This window comes from Scardinius erythrophthalmus (assembly GCF_964197995.2).
Source record: "Scardinius erythrophthalmus genome assembly, chromosome: 5".
Taxonomy (NCBI): domain Eukaryota; kingdom Metazoa; phylum Chordata; class Actinopteri; order Cypriniformes; family Leuciscidae; genus Scardinius; species Scardinius erythrophthalmus.
In genome coordinates, this window is record NC_138225.1 from 17,562,004 (window position 1) to 17,588,137 (window position 26,134).

Here is a 26,134-nt window from a genome sequence, read left to right on the forward strand (position 1 = left end):
AATTGGCTTAAAAACTTTTTAAAAAAATCAAACAAGTATATTAAATATCGTCCCATATTTTTTATTTGAAAGACTTGGGGGATTAAATTGTTTTAATTGTTTGCAGTGTCCTTATATATCTGGTAAACTTCCAATTGCTTTGGCCATTTATCACAAACAAGTTCTGGTCACTTTTGTACAAACACAATTTTTCTCCTAGCAGGTGTTTTATATGGAACAAGGGTAATATAATTCATAATAAGAAGTCATTGTACATGGAGAATTGGGTTTGACACATTTTAATTGTAAACCAGCTTATTGACAAGAATGGGCAATTTTACACGCACCCTAGTTTTATTTCAAAATATGGTTTATTTGTAAATGAAAAAGAAACAAAGTAATTAAGGCTATCCCTAATGGCATAATAATAATAACCAAATTCTCAGACATGCAACCTTACAAAATCCTCAACTTTTTGTAAATGGTCTCTCCTTATTTGATAAAGGTTTTAATAACAATTTTATAAGAAATTCCTTTAATGTTGGATCCAGTCCTCCATGTAAATCAAAATGGCTTAAACCTTATTGTATATCTTGGCACAGCATTTGGACATTACCCTATAATTGTGTTATTTCTAATAAAGTAAAAGAAGTAATGTACAAAATTATTCATAGATGTTATCTTGTAAATGCAGACATTAGTAGATATATTCATACTGTTTGTGATAAATGTACTTTTTGTAACACATCACTTGAAGATATTGAACATTTATTTTTGTATTGCCCTTTTTCTATTTCTTTTTGGACTGACTTTAAAATAGACATGACGAACAAATTAAACAGATCTCTTAATTTAGAATCTCATGACATTTTACTTTGTTTTCAAAACCCATATTTTTCTGAAAAACAAAATTATGTCATTAATCTCTTAATTTTGGCGAAGTTTTATATTCATAAGACAAAAATAACTCAAAAGAAGCCGTCCTATATTACCTTTTATGAGACCGATCTCACAATATACTTTGAAACTCTTTCAAACATGAGATCACAAAACAAAAAGCTTATAAAAATAATACATATAACTGCCCTGATATTATAAACTTTAATTTCTGTATTTTATTACTATCGTTTTTTACATACATGTTCATTTTATACTTTAGTTGTTATTCTTAGTTTTATACATTCTGAACTGTATTTACAATGCCTTGTATTAATTAATTTTTTTTTTTGCATTGTACTTGAAATGTCTGTAATTGAAAAAAAAAAAAAAAAAAAGATTTACGAACCTCTTGATGGCCATTGGGATTTCCTGGAATGACCTGCATTATTTACTTCTGTGGGGCATATTTGGAGTGTCTGCGCGAGAGCGCCCTCTTGCTTTCAGATGGAGCAGCATTCACTACTCACCACAGAGAGTCGTGCTGCACTGGCAAGCTGCACATAAAATAATCGCAGCCTTTGCCAAATCGCGTGCGGTTTCATTTCGATTAATCGTGCAGCCCTAACTTAAATGATAAATCTCACTAAAGACAGACAAGGCCACGATTTAACAATTATAACAGAGCATATTATACTGCATTTAATGAACTGACAGTTGAGTTGAAAGCGAGAAGTGCACAAAATACACATTATTAAAAAAAAATAACTCTGGGGAGCTGGTGTGATGCCGCCGCATGGTTTGCAGTTTTTGTAAGAGTGTGATAAACACATATCATTATGCAGTTTTTGCAGTCTTTACTGAAACGCACATCATTATTTGAATAGCCTGAATTACCTATATTATATACCTCTCTACCTCTGCCTGCTAACTATTGGACAAGCTGTGGACCTTCTTTCCAGAGGTTGTAGTAAAATTTACTAGCATGAGTAAATGATTGCCTTATTTGTGGCTTGCTTGTTAGTTATTAGGACTTGCGTTTATGCTAATTTATCATAGGAGGAGCAGCCAGAATGCATCCATTACCTTTTATTGCAGTAAGTGTGCAGGCATTGCTAAAAGGATAAGGCCAACAATTAGCACTCTGGGAATCAGTGTGAACTCGAACCTAGTTGGATGTATGCAAGGCCCCATTAACCTCCACACCTCCTTTTCATTATTTTATACTTCATTGCTGTTCATCATTGAATCTGCACATGGGAAGGAAGGTGTTTATAATAGGTGTATTTTATGATGGCCAACTGTACTGTTGTCTTGCTGCTGAACTTGGTGTTGATTAAATTTTCCTAGAAGATAAAGGGATAGTTCACATATTATTTACCCACCCTCATGTTGTTTTCACATATAAAATACAAACATTTAAGAAACTAGCAAAAGTCATGCAAAGTTTTATGTCAGAATTTTTTTAATTCTTATTTACTGATAATAGATAATAGAGATGTTAAAAAGTCGAACTTCTGTGACTGGATCACTGATTGAGTGAGTTAAACTCTGATTCATAGGACAAGTTCGGTATTTTACACTTAAAGCCCTGTTTACAGATCGTTTCTGATGAAATAGAACGGTTAAGATAAAATTTTGGACAAATGCTGCTGTCCCGAGAATTTTAGGTTTCTTTCGCTTTCGCTGTTCACCTATACACCTATTCTACTGGTGGGGGGGAAAGCGAAAGAAACCTAAAATTCTCGGGACAGCAGCATTTGTCCAAAATTTTATCTTAACCGTACTATTTCATCAGAAACGATCTGTAAACAGGGCTTTAAAGGAGAACTCCGGTCAATTTTAACATTGAGCTCATTTTTTTGTACATTTGGAGTGCTGTCAATACAGAGAACAACGACAAAAATCGGTGTTGCCTACACCGAGTTATTCTATTTTTAAAATTTGCACCCTGTTGACTTCAATGGGGCAAGTACTAAACCTGCTTTTAGGCTCTTAACATCCTTGATGTGTCATTACAAGTGCACAGAAAATGTGAGTGATTCCTTCTGAGTGAACACGAGTGGATCTGACTGCAGTAGATGTGAAAGATATGTATAAAAATGATGTTATTTAAGCCAGCGCAAATACCTGTTTACATCCTGTTTTTCGGTTGAAGTCCAAAGTAGTCGATTGTCGAGTTCACGCGCGTGATCATAGGTACTAAACCTATGCGCGTGAACTCGGCAATCGACTACTTTGGACTTCAACCGAAAAACAGGATGTAAACAGGTATTTGCGCTGGCTTAAATAACATCATTTTTATACATATCTTTCACATCTACTGCAGTCAGATCCACTCGTGTTCACTCAGAAGGAATCACTCACATTTTCTGTGCACTTGTAATGACACATCAAGGATGTTAAGAGCCTAAAAGCAGGTTTAGTACTTGCCCCATTGAAGTCAACAGGGTGCAAATTTTAAAAATAGAATAACTCGGTGTAGGCAACACCGATTTTTGTAGTTGTTCTCTGTATTGACAGCACTCCAAATGTACAATAAAATGAGCTCAATGTTAAAATTGACCGGAGTTCTCCTTTAAGTGTAAAATACCGAACTTGTCCTTTAAATTAATTTAAATAAATAAGTTTATTACCTTGATCAACCAAGTGAAAACGAGTCGATTTTTGGTCTTTGCTGTTATTTCTGACTTAAATTTTAGGACTTCATCCCCCGGTTTCACAGTCAAGGCTTAAGCCCAGACTAAAATGCATGTTTGAGCTGTTTTAACTGAAAGCAACTTGCATTAATCTTAATATATGTCAGTGCCTTTGTTTTGTCTCAAGATCCACACCTGTAGTGTTTTTCTAAGGAATGATTAAAAAGATACATAAATGTCCTAATTGAACTAAGGTCTAATCCTGGCTATTAAAATGCCTAAGACTTTTGCACAGTACTGTATGTGCTATAGTGCACAAGTAATATCAACATACTTTTATGAGTTTTGTTTTTTTTAGTGTCTGTAATTTTTTTGAATGTAACAAGGTCACTATGAAAACAGTGAAAACGAGCTGAATGAAGACTCCTCTTTGTTTTGTTTTTCATTTTATTTAAATAAATAAAAGCACACAGAAACAACATTGAGAGAATGCAAATGACAGAATTTGAAACTATAATGAATAATGAACTATCCCTTTAAAACGCCTTCCCTTCCATCGCTGAACCAGCATACATGCAGGTTTGCTCGTGACTGGTCAATAGTAATTAATCTCGTTATTGCTTAAATATAATAGTGACAAAGTCAAAGTACAAAGTGATCTTGCATATTCACCCATTGGCCCATAATGTAAAATAGCATTTTAAGCCGCTCTTCTGCTCTACTAATAAATTGATGGTACAGTAGCAGTTTGTACAGATCAATAGACGTTTGCATTTAGATGACAGAGCAAGAGGTCAAAAACATAAAATGAATATGGCATTTAAATCTTTCAAAATGTTCTCATATCTAGTTTAGTGCTTGATACTGTGTATGATTCATGTTTAATTCATTGCAAGGCAGTTTGGGTAAATTAAAGTTTAGGCTCTCTTTACAGCAGCAGATAGATCAGGAGTAATTTCAGGTTATTCCTTCTATTCATCACTAAAATTTGAGCAACAGATATGGGGAAAAAGTGTGTTTGTGCTGGTATAGAAAGGATCAGACTACTCACAGGAAATTGTACTTCTAATACTAAATTAACTGGAACCATTTAAATTTGAGATATACCAAGTGACGTGCAGGGTAGACATTTGCATGAAACAAGCTAATATAGCGATGCACTCGGTTTTGTAGTGGCAGATCCAGACAAATTCTAGGAAGAATAATGAATTCTGTCCAAAGGCTGTGGCTGCCTTTTCTACCATCGACCCTCTGTAGCGGAGGGAAGTGATTAGGCTTGGGCGGTATTCGAATTTTGATACCGTCAAACCCCCTCCCAATTTTACCGGGGTATACGGTATTACCGTGACTAATTAAAAATGATGACATAATGGGCTCAGACGGCGTCACCAAACTGTTGGTTTGTGCCTACACAGTTCAGAAACTGAATGCCAGATCGGGCAAAAAAAAAAAAAAAAAAATCAAGCCGTGCACGTTGTGTCTGAGTCCGGTCGACGGCATTAACTGTTATTATGAGCCCGAGCCCACCATTATTCAACATAATACTGTGTGCGTGCAACAAGCAAGAAGTGCCTTTGTAATCCGGTGACGCGTGTCCATTTGATTTTTAATAAAACTTTTCTGTAAAGGTGGAAGTTGACGATCGCCATCTCTGTAGTGAGCGCGCATATAGAGAGAAATGCACATCATTGATTAATCAGACTATATTTCTTTTCGTTTTGAATTGTTTCGTTTAAAGAAATTGACGATCACCATCTCCATAGTGAACGATAGAGAGAAATGCACATCATGGATTACAGAGAGTAGGCTAGTCTATTTCTTTTCGGTTTGTATGGTTTCGTTTGCTGAAATTGATGATCACATCTCCGTATGAACGCGCCTAGAGAGAAATGCACATCATGGATTAAATAATCAGAGTGGCCTTTGTCTTTTCGTTTTGAGAAATTGACGATCGCCATCTCTGTGAACGCCATAGAGAGAAATGCACATCATGGATTAATCAGAGAGTAGGCTACCCTATATTTCTTTTCGTTTTGAATTGTTTTGTTTAAAGAAATTGACGATCGCCATCTCCAAGTTTCGGTTAAAGTGACCGCGGCATGCCATCGCCCATCATGTCATGATTATATTAAATATATAGGCAATTGGTTGATGAAAAATTTATTAAAATTAAGATAGAATTTATACAAAACGAAATTCGTTTTAAAGAGGCCTTTTACAAAACGAAATTTATTGAAGTGGTCAAATCGTCTGACTCCCGATGCATCCCATCTTATTTGTGCTGTTCACTTTTCATAATCAAGAAAGATGGAAAAAATAACATTATAATATTTTAACCAATACGAAACAACGCGCTTATTTAATGAACTCGAGAACAAAATGCATCCTGGCAGCAGTGAGTGGGTGGTAGTTTCGGAGATGCGACATTAGGTTAGAGGTGTTTACATCTCTCGCGGTCACCTTTTTATGGAACAATTTACAAATTGCCTCATCAGTATTTACCGCCTCTCCCTTCTCATTCGGTTGGAACCAGAAATATTGCCAAACTGCAACCACACATAAGCATTTTTTAGCCAATAAATAAATTATATATATTATAGGCTATATAAGTGCCGGTAATGACGGTATTGAAACTGATACCGGTGCTATTTTAAGATCCCGCGGTATCCGATATTACCGTAATACCGCCCAACCCTAGAAGTGATGTCGCCGTATTCAGCTCTTGTCACCCACCTATCTGCAACACTGCACAGCACGATTGTGTTCCTCTTTCTCTTTCACTTGGGAGCAAAATGCAGTGGATATTCACATTTTTACACAATGTAGGGGAACTGGTGTGATTGAAGCTTCAGGCCTGTTCTGTTAAAATCCATTTGTCTTTCAAAACAAGCTTTAGGCAGTGGTCTATATGCATAGAGAAAATAAATAAATAAATTGAACTGTGAATGTGATACTTTCCAGAATTTTGAACTGTTATCACCCCCATACTGAACTGAATAAATAACAGCTGTGAACTGATTTTGACATCAAAGATTTCACCCTCTCAATTTTAGTCACAGGGGTCAAAAACATCCAGAATTCACGAAGGATCTGAAGTCAAATATGCTTTAAAAACTGATGTAATTGTGTGGTTTTCCCCTCCCCCTAGTGAATCTGTGCAACCAAGACAAATTCCTTCCCACTATGAGACTGCCAGCAAACATCTGCAGAGGAAGAGTAACATTTCATTTTTGAATTATTTAGAGTGAGCTCCATATTTTGTACCTTGAACTTTGAAACCCACTGTAATATTGTGCATCTAATATTTCCTGCTTTTGCCTCCTTACCCATGGCATGGGGTGATCTGTGACATTCTCCTGACATCCCTTGTGTGACTGTGCTTTTCCACTTGGTGATTCTGCAAATATCTGAATGCACTTCACCGTGAACTAGGTATCACACTCCTAGGAATATAACTCTGTCTCTGAATAATGTCATACTTCTCGTGCATATTCAAGCTGTTTTTCAATACACAGCAAAAGAGCATTCAACAACGAATGTTTTTTAATTGGAGGTTAAATACTGTTTGGCATGTTTAATTTTATACATAATTAACATGTCCACTCTTTTTTTTATTTTTTTTATTTTTGCCCCTCAGGAAAGCTTGTCAAGAAAATCATGTAAGATGAGAGGGGAATGGTGCTCTCTGCTTTTCTCTTAATCACAGTGCGTTTGTCTAAAGATTGAAGTTAAGTAGTAGAGACCAGGGGCAATTGTAACACTAAATTTCTCACAAACAAGCTAGAGAGATGACGCTTGAGTGCTATTCACATTGACTGCAATTAAATCGCTGGAAGGTCACCGGGCCATTCACGCTGTTGGGTTATTATAGTAGCCGTCCAGACAGTGGTATCTAACTGTATGAGGTGGTGCTTTGCTGTCTGGACTTCCAATGCTAGTCTACACAATGCTCATTTACATAAATTTGGTTGCACTTAGGGGTGCATGATTATAGTCTGTACTATAGTTATCAAATGATTATTGGAGATTTTTTAATAATGATCTTTCAGTCTGCATTTATTTGATCAAAAACACAATTAGATTGTGAAATATTACATATTAAAACAACTGTCGCAGCCTTCAGAAATCATTATAATATGCTGATTTAGTATTCATAGAAACATTTCATACCATAAATGGTGAAAAGAGTTGTGCTGCTTAATATTTTTGTGGAAACACTTTTTTTTTTCCAGGATTCTTTGAATAGAAAGTTCAAAGGAACAACATTTATTTGAAATTTAAATATTTTGTAAGCATTATAAATTTCTTTGTCATTTTTGATCAATTTAATGCATCTTTGGTGAATAAAAGTATTAATTTCTTAAAAATCTGTTCTCTTGCAGCATCTAAAGTAATAAAATAGAATCTGAAATAGTATGTAACTAAACTGCATTTGTGAGGAACCCAGAAGGATGGCAATAAAATAAATCTTTGACTTTGTGGGGTAATTTTTTGGTCCCCATGAGGAATGTAAAATATAAAAATAAAAATGTAAAAATTAGGGTTGCCCCTAATAGTTGACCAAATGTTAGTCTATGAGAACAGGCTTAGTTGACCATATTTTAATTAGTCAGTTAGACGCAGAAAAACAAATCCACAGGAAGTGGCGAAGTCATGCAGTCCATGAAAGACAGATCATGAAGTAACTATAATATGTCGGGCAAGAAATGCAAACGTTCACCTATAATTCATCAACCTAACTATGGCTTATAATTTAAACCATGTACATAATAGCCTAATGTTTGCCACTTTACATGGCTGCTCGCTCTAATGGTAACCTGTATAAATGTGCACAGTTATTGTTGCATATCTAAGTGTTCATGCATACTAACCTGGAGGTGCCGGCGCGATCACTTGCATTTTTTCTAGATAAAACTGGAAATAACTTAAAATACTCGCTAATTTTTGGTCATACAGATAAGAGTAAACACAACATTCAAAACTATAAAAGGTCTACTTTTATTTGTGTACACTCACAATAACAAAAATCTTTGTGCTTTTGTAAAATATAGAAAACTGAGAGTGGGCATTTCATTCACGTTGGATGCATCAAAACATGGAAACCCAGTGTGTGTGTTTTTGCCTAAATTCCATAAATTCCAATCCATTTCAAATGACAGCAAATGTCGGAGGTGGTATAGAATGAAAGACCATTAGATTTCAGTGGGCAGAGTTGAATTAGCTGATTGTTTAATGACTTTCATGGGACTTTACACATCTGACAGACTTTGCAGTATTCAACCCTTTACAGCCGGTATCCCAAAAGTGGCGAGTTTTATTCCAGAGTCCAAGGGATGTGTGTGCAATTACTATTATTAAAATAGCATGGATGTAAAATATCTCTACATAAAATCCTGTTTTCTTCCCTCTATCATCAACACCCCTTAACCTGTTTTATTTTTCTTCTTCTATATTGGTTTTTCTACAGTTTTAATTCTTCCTTCCTTTTAAAGAGAATGGTAGCAGAAAGAAAGAAAAATAAAACAAACACTTGGCCTAAGGAAAAGCTTTCTCACTTTCTTCTGCACCGAGGTGCATTTTAGCTCATCAGTCAAACACAAAGCAATCAGTCGCACCCTCTTCCATCACTAATTCTTTTATTCTTTTCATCACAAAAGCACTCAGGGAAACCTAATGCGTTTTTAAAGTAGAAAATGGCTCGAATTGTTTTAGTGCAATTGTCTCTTTGGCACACAGTTTAAAATCAATGGGAAGCTAAGAACATTCCCCAGAGGAAAAAACACCATATTTCCAAACCTGAAGTAGAATGAAATGCAGACCACATTTAGATAAGATATTTCATCAAATAATTGTGAGTACTAGGCACACATATAAATGATGTGTCTGTGATGTTAATTAATTAAAAAATGGTCCTAAAATTAAGATTTTATAAGTTTAAATTCTTAATAAATGTGCTGGAGAAATGTGCTCATTTCTTCCATGCTTTCATTGATTTCACAGGAGCTGTCAGTGATACCCTTGCTGATTCCCTGTCATCAGTTGGTGGGACATTACCCTACTTCCTGCAAGAGCCTGAGGATGCTTACATAGTCAAAAACAACCCAATCAAGCTGCGCTGCCGTGCAACTCCTTCCCTGCAGATCTTCTTCAAATGTAACGGGGAATGGGTCCATCAGAATCAACATACCTCACAAGAGTACATGGACCAAAACACTGGTAAGACACACATGATCTTACTGCTACTGTCTCCTACTTAATCATTTCTTTCCAAGGAATATGTTATGTATATCCAGGCAAGCCTATTGGTTAATCTGTAGTTCAAATTCACTTATATCTGTGACCTGTTAGCTCCCCAGTGAATCTTTTTTTTTCTCTTTGATTTTCTGCTCTGTATTTATACCATCTGTATAATTCAGCAAGGAATAAATATGATAAAAGGACAATTAATTGGTCAGTTGGTAAAATGTGTTAACTTTATTCACTACTATATAATTTGTGATGTTTAGTCCATAAATTTCTTCAGAATTTATTGCTGTCTTCACACTATAGCTGGTTATTTCTCAGGTAGTCTGTATCAAAGAAGAGATTTATAAACATTTAGATGCTAATTGTGATATTCTTGTGAATGAATAAAGATCACTGTTGGTTTGATTTGGCAATGCAATGCTATATTGACAAATGTCATGATACAATAACATTTCTATTCTTTATGCTTGTGATTCAGAACTGTGATATAATACAGTACTCACTTGTTTCTCATTCAGCATCACTGGACATCAGTGCTTTGTGCAGTTGGTTGAAAAGAAATAGTGTGCACTGGCCAATGCTTCAATACGCCGAAAATCTTTTTTTCTAAAAAAAATGACTGTAAAAATGTTGCTAAAAAATACCTCATATAATTTTTTTTTCCTTCTTCCCCACCTCTACTTGGGCGATTCCACAGTTTAGGCCTAACTGCAAGGACAACAGCCTGCAAAATCAATCTTCATGGAGAAAGCCATTGTCCTCAGGTTAACATCCTGAGAAAACCTGGGGTACAGCTGTGTGAAAGGCAGGATAAATCTAGAAATTTATAAATTTAAACTAGTAAAACTAGTAAACTTTGATCAAAGTTGAGTTGATGTAAAATTTAACGTATGTAACATGGACGGAAAAACAGTGCAAGTTCAAGCAGAAAGTGTACTTAATCTAATTCAGTTTAATAAAATTCTGGTTGAATCCCAGTTCATGTTTTGTTTTGTTCCTAATTTGGTATAGTTATGAGTCATGCGTTGTGTATGGTTCACAAAACTGGTAATAGGACTTCCATGCAGGCAGGGTGGTCATCTAATATTATCTGTTCTATAAACTTAAAGGTGCATTTTTGAGTCTGGTATGTTCATAAACTGAAAGCCAGCAAAATTACTAACAAATACCACAGGTATATTTTTCACATTTATTTGCCAAATGTAGAAGACAAAGGAACCCCTACAAGTGTGCAAGTTATAACGTGTGTAACGTGGACGGAAAATTTAATGTTTAAAAATTAAACAATCCTGCAAGATTGCCTCTGTAATACAAAATAATACCATTTCCTTAACATGCCCAGTTCACTGTTGTTTAAAAACCTATGCGATTGACGCCGACAGTTTATTCTAATGGCATAAGTAAGCTTGTGTTAACGCACTATTAACGTGTTAACTTCGACAGCCTAAGCCAGATTCTTACGAACATTGGACAGAAAAAAAAAATCATCAAAAAACAACAAAACCAAAAAATGTCATTGACGATGTTGACTTTCATGAACAGCTTATTGAGTAAAAAATACGCAGAAAACGTTCGAAGTTGGACAGACAAAATTTCCGTCTAAGATGTGCAGAATCTGTCAAAATGTATAAAACCACTAGCCTGGGAAAACCCAGACTACTTCCGGCGAATTTTAATTCTCTCTCCAGGATAGTCTGGAGAAGAGCCCATTCAAACTCATTTCTGTGCCGCCGAAATCGCGGCACCAATCAGAAACGTTTGGGGAGGGATTTACATGATGACGACAGCGCAGCGACGCTGAAGGAGATTTCATTACAAAGATGGATGCCGCCGTGTAACATCACTCGTTCGAATCATAGACAGTATATAAACGAATCAGTTATCGCTTCTGTTTTGAGCGATTTAAACTTACCGCTTTCGTTAAAACCGGAGCAAAGAACAACACTCGAAGCATATGTCATCTCCTTCATTGATCTTATTGGTCGGTTTTTTGAGCTACGTCGGTTGGTGACGCCCCTTTGGAAATGATTTGTCTACATAGCTTCGCCAGACCCTACACTCAGTTTCAACTGAGAAGGGTCTGGTTTTAACCAGGCTATAAAACCATCGTTCATGCATGCTCTTTCACGGTGAACAACGTTTTCGGCCCGAAACCACTCGCAATCATCCGACTTGCACACTCTTTTATCCTTTCTCATCACAATGATCCTATTTAATGTTTACTTAACCAAAGTTTACCACGTTCGTATCATTTTAATGTTCGTGAACTTTTGGACAGAATCCACAAACTTACCCACATTCGTTGAAATCCGTGAAATCCTGTTAACTCTTCCTCCCACGCAGAGCGACCGTGACCTAGACAGTCTTATTTCTGACATGAGAACCGTTGAGACATTAGGAGATGGAAATTCAGCGTCAGAATAAAATGTACGAGCGTTATGATTTTTGTACGGAAAATCTCGACCTCTGTTTTATCCCGATTTATTAACAATTTATCATGTAGCAACGCATTTGAGAATTTAACCCACACAAGATGTTTTTATCGTTTTGCTACTGATAGAATTACATGGAAAAATGATATCTCTGCTTCCTTTAGAATCATAGTTTAACATGTGTAACTGCTTGGACAGAAAGTGTAACGAACGTTAGTAAATGTTTCCATTGCATCGTGGTGGATTAAGGGAATTATACTTTCAGTGTTAGTAGTAGTATTTTGTAGAAGACACACCAAAATAAATGTTATGCGCCAAAATTCAGGATTTTATTTAAGGAAATGAAAGAAATGACTTAGGAAAAATCCAAATGCACTGAATGTCCCACCCTGACATCCGCAATTTCTGAATAAAATAAAGTCTCATTACACGATAATGCCAAGGCTTAGTGGGATAAAAGTAACTTTATTATTTCTTACATCTATCTTTAACAAAATAGTGAACTAAAAAAAAAAATGACAACAACTGGGTATTATTCAATCTATATTGTTCATTACACCCCTTGTGGACAGAAACTGTGGAATCGCCCATTTGTGAAGTCGGCTTTCATGTTGTTTTGTAAAGTTAATTTCATGTTTCCTTGGCAACTTGCCGGCTACAATAATATCCAGTGCAATTTAGGCTGAATTACAGGAACTGTCATAGGTACACACTCAGCAGTGCTTTTATTAGAGGATTTCTGCTTTTGTATTACCAAAAAAAGAAAACGCCTAATCCACCAGCTCCTCTGATGCATACCGTGATTAGTCCACATAGGTGTTTGCCTCACATGACGGCTTTTGTGGCAGGAGGAGCCGTTTAATTGTTTCTGGAAGTTCATTATTGTGTGATTGCTGTGCTGTGAAATTGTTGAGGGTCTTATAATTGAAAAACGAAAAATCACAACAAATTATTTTCTCATTTACATGGGGGAAAAGTCAGAGAAGTTTAGGCAAACTTGCTTGCCACGGTCACATACAGGTACTGTAAATACATTGCCAAACAAAAAGTGATTTGCTATGTTTTAAACATTGCTTTATTAACTAATTTAATAACTCATTTAAATACATACATATGTCTGTACTCGGTTAGTGCTAGATTGTTGTGGCTTAGAACAGGAAGAGGAAGCTACAGTACATTGAGCATGTAATCAATGAAATGGACATCTTAAGATGGTCTCAATTTCTGCTTTTATATTGATTATATGCTTAGCAATTGGTCAGAAAAGCCTGGAACCATTTTGTCCCCAGTAAAGATGATGGTGACATTATTTAGTTGATGATTCATCTGGTGAGCTGGCTGGCCAATTTAACACAGATTTTCTGCTTGTTGATCCCAGTTTCATCTCGATACTGTACATGCATGCTCAAGACTTTGCAGCATGTTTTCTCACCCCTATTTCTGCACCCTTGAGCATTTGCATTTCACGTATCCTTGCACACAGATTCATCACACTATTGCCCTCAAAGGACATATCATCATTACAACTTTGAGTCTGAACCAGTGGTCATAAATGACTAACCACAACGATCACATTTCATATGTGAAATAGCATGCATTAGGTTCTAGGAAGTCACATGCTCATTCCACTTAAAGTTTTGTTTCTTTATCTAGCTTGCTATCTGTTGTACAACAGATTTAGAGCAGATGTCTTAGGACAAGTTGCTTACCGTTGCCTACTGGCCTTCTGCCTCTGTCCAGCCACAATATGGAAAGCAGTAATTTCCTCTCCTGAGAATATACTTCCCCCATTACCAGGTTCACTGCCTGCAGTGTTGCCAAGGCGATGAAATGTATCAGTCCGGACCCAAGTGGATTTGCAATTAGAAGAGCCAGAGGACGTCTCCATTCGGCCAATCCCATTGCCAGCTTTACATCAGTGCTAAACTCATAACCAGTGATAACGACATCCTTTATAGCACCCCACCATGCCACCATAATGGATAACAAAAAAGGTGATAGGATTAGGAGGACGCTAATCAGAGCCACAGATCTACAAAGAATTGGATTTTATTGATTAAAGCATGGGTCTTCAATGTCATCGCAAGCGGAAGATAAGATCTCTTATTTACCAGGCAGACAGATAAGCAGCAACACATTGCCCTTGAGTTTAGTTCATGTGCAGATCGAGAGGTACCAATCCAAACCTTTTGGACAGGGTCCACTTACCTGTGACAATGTCTGGATTTAAAATGTTACCTTATTTTGTGTGATTTGTTATTGTAGCAAAAAAAAAAAAAAAAAGTCTTAATTTATGTTCACTTTTATGTTAGGAACAGAAAACAGATGACAGAAGGCCAGCAGAAGGGACTGTCATGTTTATAGCTGATAAATATAGCTGATTTTCTCTTTCATAAAGAAACGGGAGACAGTATTGATCAACTTAAATGTGTCTCTGTATCAAATTCATTTAACATTTTCCCATGGTGCATTAACTGGCATCTCTTTAATGTGGTTCTCAATTTGGTGAACGCACACATATGGGTGTGACAGAAAATGTTTGTAATGGCAGAAAGTTTATTTAGTTAGAATATGTTTTATTGCAGAAAAAAATCCTATTACAACACACAAATATTGCTCCTCTCATTCCGCAATTACAAACACTTCTGTTGACAATACAGATGGGAAGAATTGGTGAGAACTGACAATTACAGTAATATGCCTTCATATTGAGTCTCTCTTAACAAATGGACAATTTAATGAGAATGATCCTGAAAACTGTCCTCTATTACTATCAATTTTAAAGACCTCATTCAGGCCCATCCATTTCACTATAATAATCATTACATGGCTCTATTAAATACTTGTATTAAAATGTATTGAAATTGGTTATTTTAAATTGTAATAATACTTCACATTATTACAGAATTTTTCATCAAATAAACACAACCTTGTTGAGTATTAGACACTTCTTTCAAAACAATTCAAAAATCTTACCAACCACAAACCTTTAAATGGTAGTGTACATTTTGTGATTAATGACCAGCTAACAGTTATCTTTTATTTATAAAATGTCTCTTCTGATGAACAATGGAAATTTTCATGAGCAAAGTTGTTTATTATTGTTGCAAATTATTGTAAGCAAAGTGATAGTGCCTCCATCTATTCCTGCTTGGAGGCACACATTGTGATTGACAGTACTTGCAAATTTGCTGTGAATTCCATGATTGCCGAAATTCCATGAATGGATTGATATATCTGTGCAGTGTAATATTTTTGCACATTAGTGCCATAATCAGTGACAAAAACATGTTTAATACATCAGCTAATTATATGCTCTCTTACGGTTTTTGCCCCAGCAAATCAATTGCTGATGTACTGAATGCCTTAATAATCCAACCCTTAAGGTGATGAATGTCGCTTATGATGCTAGTTACTGAGCATCCCTGGTGCTTCAGTAATTTGCTCGGCTAAATTGTAGCACAGCAGGAGTTGAAAAACGTCTCGTTTATGCTAGTCTTAAAGTGATTGGTAAAACAGCAAGATGCTTTCTTCCCTTCCAACATGAGCATTAATACTGCTTTAAGAAACAATATATAAAAACGTGTAATATATTTCCTTTTTATTCTTCAGTGTTGACTGGGGAAGAGATCTGAAATGTTCAAAGGTGTTCGATGAACCTCATCCTGGAGAACTACCTCAGGTTTTATTTGTTACAGGCTCTGCAGTATCAGCCCATGAGAACAGTTATAGAGCATAACCATCTTATGAAAAATCATCCTCCTCTAAGTCATTTATCACGGATTTGCCAAAGGAGGAAGACACGACTGCCGCGCTGCTCGCTGTGCCTCTATTATTGTCCTTTACTGATAAATGACAAGCTGAAACTTCTATGCAGCAGCACACAAATAAGCCCCACAGACTACTCCATTTAGGATTATAACCTGTGGAATTGTGAAAAAAAAAAAAAAAAAAATCTGTGTTGATAGTGTCGGTGAAGAGAGGATCCAATTGAATGTGACCAGAAACTAGACAAAGCTTTTTCTTCCTGTCTATAGATTAGAGGCAAATAGAAAGAGGCAGATCCAGACAAGTTCCAAACATCATAGGGGGCACAGGCAATGCCTAGACCTGATAATGAGCTCTTTGTGTCCCTGTCATACCTGAAGTGAAGGCCTTGAGTCCTGGCGACCAAGCAGCAGTGACAAACCAACAATGACAAGATCTGGCCTCTGGCAGTGTGTCTGCATGCTTCTGCATCTTCTTTGCAATGGAGTGTCACATTCTAATGGCTGCTATTGTCGAGAATCAAGTCAATATGTTCCTGGAGTTTTATGGGTTGAATGAGTGGGAGTTGTTAACTAGGATCTGAAATATACTTTGTGGTGTTTAACTTAAAAGAGAGCAATTTTTATTTTAACGTTAAAGCTATTTCAACGTTAATAAAGAGTCCTTTATTTCATTCTTCATTTTCAGCTCCACATGAATATAGTTTGCAGCTGTCAAACAGACAGAGTTGTTGCCTGCTCAAAACCCTAGCTTTTCTCACACAATTGAGAGAAAATTATGAGCATGCACAGTAAAATTGTATGAGCTCACCATTGCAACTGTCATCCACTCAAAACCTGTGAAAGTATATATACAGTAATAAAACAGAATAAAAACTCTTGTATGTCTGCAGCCTAATTGATTATAATGGGAGTGATGTAGTTGTCATGTCATACTGTTCGCTTTCACACTTCGATTGGCTGCTGTTTTATTCCTTTCCAAGTCCAACTGAGAAAACCTGCATTTTATGGCATATGCATATTAAATGTCTAGAATTGTACACATTTATATATTAAATATTAGTATTTCTATTAGTATGTTCACATTCACTTTATTTTTTTGTATGAATATTACTAATATTACTAAAATATAAAGTTGCTTGGCAACCTAGGATTCACCATATGGATGTGTTAATTTGCCAGTTTATTAGCACTCACCTAACATCATCTGCCTTTCAGCTATCATTAGTTCTGCTAGTTAGGCCTTCTGGGCAAACGTCATAAAACAAAATTAATTATTCATAAGCATATTCTTTACCTTAGTTAATTGTATCAAGTAAAAAAATGCACCTCATAAAACATTGGTTTCGCTTTCATTAATTGGTATTCATTTCATACTGGTAAATGTAATAATTATCAATACTATTAACAAACATTCTATAATTTCTGCTTATTAAATTACAAATGCTGTATGTTAACTTTTTGTGCTGCAGATGTTGAACCTGTTGCTGCTCAGAGCCCATTTTTCTTGTGCATATTGTATTTTCCCTAGAATTATTTTAAACTGCTATATATTCCACTATTATACTTTAAAGGGGTCATATGATTCTTTAAATGGTTTCCTTTTCCTTAAGTGTGTTATGTATCTGTTTGTGCATGAATACGATCTGCAAAGTTACAAAACTTATAGTCTCCCACAAAGCAATTCATTCTATATAGCAGAGAACACTGATCCAGACCTACCTAAAATGCCTCGATCAAATATTACTTCCTCAAAGTCTACCTCATATGCATGTGCAAAGAGCGAAGACGAGGCTTCAGTGTGTTTGAATGCGAAATCATACATCTTTTGGTTTAGAGGATTTTTTTTCTATCAGAAAATAGTCAAATAGAGAGCGGAGAGTTGCGTTGCTTTGTGAAAGTAAAAACAAAGCTTGAGTCAGCATGCAAGTACCACATTAAGTTATTTTTCGCACCTTATTGTGCTTAATAGCATTCTGTGCTTTTACTTAGTCATGCATGTTTCTTTAGCGCTCAAACGTGTCAAACTTTAAGCAGTAGCTAGTTGCTTTTGCTGCGCAAATATATTTGGGAATGCAATGGAAGCAGAGCGTTGCATATCTAGACGCAACAAACTCTCACTTCACACAAACAGACGGCTCTGTCTCACACACATACAAAACTGTTGCACACATGCTATGGTAAATTTATTCATCAAGCAGTCCGATTTTCTTTTTTTTTTCGTATCATGTGCGCCATATTATGTCTCATTCATTTCATATTTGAATTTTCAATATTTTCATTAAAGTTTTTTTTAATGAATAATGAATGTTATAAACCGTGTTACATATATATTGGTTTATAATGTGATCAGCTGTAGCTACTGTTGATGCTGGTAACTCAATGGAAACTGAAAAAATTAATGCGTCTTAATATCTAAAAGATATCTGATATCCTTTATCAAATATCAAATAACATTTTTATATTTTTCAGTGCTTGCTTGTGCATGAATATATTGAATTTGAATTGTGTATCCTGTGTTGCTTTGTGTATTTTACTCCATTTGCTTGTTATACTGTTTTTTTTCTGATTGGACTGGATCAGTATGTGGCATTAAAAAAAAAACTGATTGTGATTGTGCCTATAAATATTTGAATTTAGTGCTACAGGTTTTCCTAAACACAAATCTAAGAGTAAAGCCCTGTTACTGTGTCACTTCTTTTCTATTTATACTAATTTCTTCTCTCCTCTGTCTCAAATCATTTTTCAATGACTGCACAAAGCTTCAGGGCAGTTGTAGCTCATGTGGCTCAGTCCAGCTCTGTGTCATGGAAGAGAGAGCCAGCTGACTACTGCGAGTTATGACGTGTCAGAGTTGACATGTGATGTGGTGTTGACATCTGTTAGCGACAGCTTCTCAGAAAAAAAAAGCTGCTCTCTGAGAAAGTGCCTCTGCGCTATAGATGGAAGCTGACTGCCAATGAAGGACAGAGAAAGAGAGAGAGGACTTTTGCAGCACAACAAATGGAAGCTGACTGCAAAGCAAGGGCAGTGAAAGAGGACAAGTACAGGGCATTAACCTTCATTTTGCTGTTTTATTTTTTTGAGAGGGAGGATATTATGAGAAATTACAAATTTAAATCAGACCTGCAAAACCTGTGCCTTTCAAGTTTCAGACTGTTGGACTTCTTTAATAGCAAGGGGTGAAGCAACCATTAAACTGGAGAGAATATGTCCTTGCCATATGTATTTTAAAATTTTAAGTTAGTCCTTTCCACTTTTTGTGAGGTAATCATTGAGTTTTTTGGTTTTGACCAAACCAGTTTTGAATTGGTGTAGACAACTTCAAGACCAAGTAAAAGCCTTGGCTAACCAATAGCGTAAGCAGTAGACTGAACAAACTGGTAATCGGTAATCCTACAATGGATATAGCACCTGCTTATCAATGTCTAACTTTTAGCAAATCAGTTGGACTACTGGGCGTGGGTGAACAATACGTGTCATTAATATTCATAAGGAAAGCTATTCAATTTTAGATAGGTGTTAACTGGCAAGCCTTTAGTCAACAGATCCAACAGAGGTGACACATACTAAACCATACTTCAACAGGGTTACACAATGCTCTTTCTAGCTGTACGCTTTATAGTTTCCAGTCTCTCTTAAAAGATTCAGATAAAGACATTATGTATCATATCACCCTCATATTTACATATGTAATTCGTTGTGTATCAGAAACCATTAATTTAGCTTTCATTTGTTGTTGTACAATTAACAGCTAATATTTTGCCATGAAATGGAAATTCATCTATTTTCTAAATGCTTCTTATTGATCTTATTGTGAACGATTCATCCCAGCATAATTTATTTAATTATTTTTGAGCTCGTAATTTTAAATCAAACCTCGATCTTCCAGTAAAACGAAAGACTGGCATATGCTGATCTTCTCCAATCATTTAGTCTGCTTAAACTCCGCCCCTTTCTCACAATCCACTGCAAGCTCACTTTCAGATCTGCCTTAATCCAATCAACAACCAATGGATAGAACTCTGGCTCGCCTTACTTTTTTTTTTCTTTTGCAATAAAACATTTTGCTTGTATGTATGTCACAATACGGAAGAAAATATATTACACAGCTTCCGTTTCATTGCGACTTTAATGGTACCGTAACAAAAACAGCCTAATTCTAAGAGTGGGAAACAGGGTCGAAAATAGTAATGTGTAACTAATTTAAATAATTAAATAAATTAATAATTAAATTAATAATTTAAAAACAGTTGGTTTGAATAAATGATTCAATGACTCATAAATACTTCTCTTGTTTCATTACTGGATGATTAAGCATTTTTGAACGAATCTCTTAAATGAATGATTCAATGACAAATACATTTTTTAACAGTCACTTGTCACCACCTACTGGTGTAACGATGTAATTATTTGAAACGTCAAGTTACTTTCAAAAGGTGATTTACTCTATTTTGATACCGTAGACATCAGTGTTTATATCCTGACAATAAGCTTTTATCCCAGTACTTCTGTGATAATTTGAATTATTGTAACAAACAAATAATGATATTGTGTGGTTGAAAAGACTGAAGTTGTTTCATACCTATACATGACAACTGCTCTCTCTGGCTCAGTGACAGCACCAACACTAATTTTAATGTTCGCTGTGATCATACTTTTCAAAGGTTTAATAGACATAGCTGAATCGCTGTCATTTAGTAATAAGATTGTGTGGGTATTTGAATCGAGATTGCGATCTTTTAATGATTAACCGTGCAGCTCTTCCTTACAGAGTGCAGTATATAATGAGATAAAATAAAAAAATGAAATAATGTTAGCCTTGAAACATTGGTATGATACAATTCAAAGACCTGTAATGGTTCCTCAGGAAGAGTAGCATGTAAAAGAATTCAAACCTTAGATGCCATGGACATGCTTTTGCAGAAACATCCTTGAATATAGATGTGCGTATATGTCTTTCAGTTCATTTTTTTATTTTTAAATTCTTAAAGTCTTCCCTTCATTGCTCCTAATAGCCATGACAGTTATGATCATTGTTTATTTGGAGTTACGCTGGAGGGAGCTGCCATGCAGAGCGGGTGGGGAGAACATGAGCGTGTGATGGAGGATGACATTAATGTGCTATTAAAGCTTCTACCCCCTGAGCAAAGTGTCACATTCGCCACTGTGAGCTCAAGAACGCACACATGCACACAATGAGATGAGTCATTTGGAGGAGGTCACTCTAATGCTGTATAAGTTAGTTGAGAAATGACCTGTTACCCATAGCCATTTGGAATCTCACACTGTATTGGCCCACATTAGTAATGCAAGTAGTAATTTAACTGATGCTTTAGTATAAAGCAACTCTTACTATCTGATTAGTCACCCTTGGAGCAAGCTGGGGTTAAATGCCCTGTTCGTGGGTGCAACGGGTACTTGTTTATATATCTGCTGACAGTGAGAAAATTGGTTAAAAATGTTTTTATTTTATTTTTATTTAGGTGATGTTACAAGCATATTTATTTATTTATTTATTTATTTCAAGGTATTACAAGTGGCAGTTTTACATACTTTAAAAAAACTAGCAATAATAGTGCAATTTAATTTTTTAAAGATTTTCAGTTAATGCTTTTAATGAGTTGCATTTAAAATCCACTTGGCTCAAAATTCTGAGGTGCATGTGCTTCTTTTAGTTTGAATGGAGATGGTACTTCTGTTTGTGACAAATTAATTTCTAAAAGTACAATATTTCCTTTAGGTCTCTTAATTCATATGAACTCAAATTTTAGCTCAAGCTTAATTTGCAGTATAGCATGTCACATTTTAGCTACTTGATCTCCTCATCAGTTACTTAGAAATGTTTACTTTTAGTTCTGTTGGTTGTTTAGGATGCCAAGCTGCCATAGTGCCATAGGTTGTTTAAAGTACTTATTTATCTAGTCTAAATTCGTACGCAAGCAAAAAATCTGATTTGGAATACACCAAATACTGTATGAATGCAGCAGCTTCACTTGCTGGTTCTCCTATGGCTGCCGCTCTCCATGGTGCTGAAATAATCTTTCTCTGCTACAGCGGGAGAGACAAAAGCTGAAAATCAGTTGCTGGAAGCCTTTGCTGGAATCACATGGAACAAAACATTACACAGTTCTCGCTGTGCTGTGCCATGTCCTGCTCTACGTCTGTTCAAACACTGAAATATTACTTAAGTCAATCCCTGTGGCTGCTGCCTCTTAATGTAAGCAGCTTTCTTTGAGTCTAGCTAGTGAAGTATTATGAAAGGAACTAGTGTAAAGCAACGCACAGTAAATGTGACTTGGAAATGTTGCTGATTGATGTTGTACTATTGTGAATTTGAAAGTGTGGTTCTTCTTGAGTGCTGCTCAAGAAGAACCGCAACTTGAGTGCAACTATGTGCCTCTTATCTAAACATCTTATTAGGATATCAGATACATTTTAACATCAGGTTTTTAAGGTCATGTTCATCATGTAGCACACCTATTGTCCGGCTGTCGCTCAGATAGGCTTACACAGACTTTGCTCTAACAGTCCGTTGCGCACAGAGCACAAGAAGCATCCGCTTAGTAGATCTAATACTGCTTGAGCCAAAGCTTCAAACGACATGGCAATTATGATTTTTTGTTTATAATATTATGCAAAGTTAATAAGGCATTAACTGACAATGATTGTCACGTCCTGTCACTTTCTGGCCATTAAAGCTGCAGTCGGCAAGTCTTGCAGATTGGGTCGACTTAGCCAAAATTTTGAATGTTTACAACTCTCATGTCCCTCCCCCACTATCAGCGAGCACCCTCCCATCGAGTTCGTGCTCCTCAGTGCGTGTGCACCAGATTTTCTGTGAACGCGTCCGTCTCTTCAGAATTGATCAACACTATGGACTCGGAGGTAGGCTGCCCTGGCTAATCTACCCATAGATAACAATAACCGAGGAATTGGACGCTTGTTAGTAGATTTTCTCTCCGCCATCACGCTTCGTACAATCCAACACACCTGCGAACTTCAGGCGTGTGCATGTGATATTGTAACGTGCGCGGGGGAGGGGGGATCTGTGGCGTGTGCACGAACTGTGATTGACAGTCAGATCTCACACAGCCCTGCGCTGATTGGACCAGTAGAACCGGGAGCGGTGGAAAACAAATAACAGGCTCCAGGTGGAGGTAGAAGCGCGGGTTTTTTTCTAAAACCAGCTGATTTATGTTGTTCTGTCGGAGCATAGTGTCGGTTTCAGTGAATATGATCAAAAAAATCTTGCCGACTGCAGCTTTAAATTGAGTCCGTGGCAGTGCCACATTTTGCAGCTGAGGCAGGCTGGATTAACTAGCTCTAAATAAAGCTTAGAGGAGACCTGAAATCTGTGTTTTTATTTTTATTTTACATTACTGGCATAGTTAAATCCCATGATGACCATCTTGGTCATTGTCAAAAGGCAAATGAGATGCTGAAGTGTAGAAATTACATCATTCCACCAGGAAAAGTACATGTTTCTTTTATTTATTTTACAGATCTGAGGTGGATTATTCATTGTTGCTTTCAGTGTGGCTATAAAGGGCACACAAAATTGTATTCAAACTCTCATTAAACGCATATAACATTAAATAAAGCACATAAAGAGAACCTGAGATTACCATTGTCATACTTTGTGTTGTTGTCCAGCCTCAACATCACAAAAATAGAAACCGTTTCTAAAATAGAGTAGCCTTGTATTGCCAGTGCAGCTGGTTAGGACAAAAACTCTTGATTAACATGGAAAATATACCTTTTATCGTGTGTCGCGTCTGGTTAGGACTGTAATTCCACTTAAAGTAAAAGATTGCTGTAGAATGTATATTCAGTATCTATACTCTAAACAGAGAATCTCTATATAATTGTATCGACCCCAATGTCAATTTAACCTTGTATTTCCAGGTACTTGCTGATTCCCGACCAGAGTTGTTGTAAAAAGTGATGCTGACAGATAAAAACATGTCAGCCAGGTCTCTCCGTAATGTCACCTGTCACCTGTTGATATTCCTGCAGGAAATTTGACTTTCTAACAGAGAGAAAGACCATCTCCTATTAACATATTACTCATATTTTCATCTATCAGGCAGGATTATGCGCCGTCGTTAGTCATGATTTTCTTGCCTGCCGGCTGCTACTGAATTTTATCCCCCACACTATGCTGTCAATGGAACATATCAGCTGGGGAATGATGAATAATGTCTGTGTCTCTCAGAGTGTCCATGAAACACAGGCGTCTGTCTTGCTTTGTTTACCCCTGACTAACAGTACCATGTAGAGTCAGCTCAGAAGCGAAGGCAATCTGCTTTCATGATCAATAAACCTGTGGGACAGACATGATGCACCACGCTGCTCTGGTCTGCTTTTTTCTTTGCAGTCATTCATTTTTGGGAGAAAACCAATTCAAGAAGGCACTTGATTAAATGAGATGTTAGCGTTTTGCCTCCCCGCTCTCCCATGACTCCTTTCCGCAGTGGCTGAGAGCTGCTCATTTATTAAGGGAAGAATCACATCCAAATTTGCTAAATCAGACGTAAGTGCCGTATGTGGTGCGAACAACATTCATTTTGTGTCATCATCTCAGCAGGATCTGTCTTTAAAGATTTGTGTTCATTTGCAAAACTTTATTTTGTTAACCACATAATGACAGAAGGTGAATTTCAGCAAACCTATTACGTAATTGGGAATGCACTAAATGACATATCTTCAAAATTGATTAGACAGTGGGTTGTCTCAATGACTATTTAACTAGTTGCTCTTAAAGAGATTTCACTTTTCCTGTTTCTTCTGAGAAAAACTCAAATGAAGATATTTTTGAAATATGTCTCTCTTTTTGAGATGTTGTTTGGACCTCAACTTTCTTCAAAATATCATATATTGTGTCCCCACTTTTGCCATGAATGATTTGGCCAGTTCTCGCTATCTGTTTTAGGGAAGTCATGAAAGAAAATGCAAACAAATGTGTCCCACTCCTGACACATCCTCTGACAAACAGATGCATTTTTGGTTTATTAAAACAAAAACTTATATTATAGTGATTAGAACCCTAAACACACTAATTGTGGGTTTAATATTAATAATTACAACAGGCCATGATTGTCATTCTAACTTGAACTTGTTGTTTTGTCTTAAAATAATCTGCAATTGAAATTGTTTTTGCAATTTATTTTTCTAATCATGATGTTATTAATAAATTAGCATAGCATTTCCCAAATGCACCATAAGCCTAAGTACAATGCTTCTGAGAAACGCAGCCAGATATCTGGTTCAATACATCACATAGAATACATATTTAACAAAACACTAAAAGTTCAATACACTACCTGATTAATCTTTGTGTTTATTACCTTAAGGAGTAACAAAATGGAAATAAATAATTTTGCCCTGTTTTCCCTTAATGTGTCCATTAAATGGTTAAAAACACAGTGTGAGACACTGAACAAAAAACAAGAAGATAAAATGTGGTAGCCATCATCTGAATGTGTGCAAGTAAAAACATATTTGGAATCAACAGTAACAACATTGCTGGTCACCGGCATAAGGTATGTTTTGCACGCTGGGACCAGGATGGGATGCGCTGCATCAATTGACGCTAAGGGAACACTTTGCGTGATTATGTCTTGAAGCACATGTAAAATCAGTCCAATGGTGTGGTGGAACGTCAGAAGCGGGTGATATCATGAACCAGGAAACTATAAAGCCTGCCCAAACAAGTGTCTTCACTAGCACTCTGTGTAAAACTCTCTCTTGTCTATTTGGTGTTGTATTGTCACTATATACATATATATATATATATATATATATATATATATATATATATATAGAACATTATGGCAAGTAAGCAGCAGCAGTTCAGACTGTGTGTGCACCCCTGTCCACGCTATTTAACGGGTGGGGACACACATGTTCTGTGTGTTGCATGTTTGGGTGAGGAACATGCACAGTCAGCGCTCGGGCGCTGGCTGTGAGCACTACGAGGTGCTTCCAATGCAGACACTCAGATCCCGCCTGGCATTCTTTCGCGAGGACGCTCAGGCTTCCCCAAGGCTCAGGTCCCACTGAGGGCACAGCGGAGGCTTCAGACTTGGGGTTCGCAAATGGATGTGTCAGCGAGGTTAGAGACGGGCCCAGCCTTATCTCTGCCTTCACCTGACAGATCCAATGCCTTCTCTCAGGGTTTGGAAGCACGCAC

At 36.5% G+C, this 26,134-nt stretch overlaps 1 protein-coding gene across 1 annotated transcript in view; it reads left to right on the top strand.

The window, feature by feature from the left end:
• Window positions 1-26,134, top strand: part of unc5db (unc-5 netrin receptor Db) — a 205,417-nt gene that overhangs the window by 129,443 nt on the left and 49,840 nt on the right. The window contains exon 2 of the mRNA XM_081364977.1: window positions 9,495-9,710. Coding sequence (XP_081221103.1) covers window positions 9,495-9,710 — 216 coding nt within the window. The remainder of the gene's footprint in view (window positions 1-9,494; window positions 9,711-26,134) is intronic.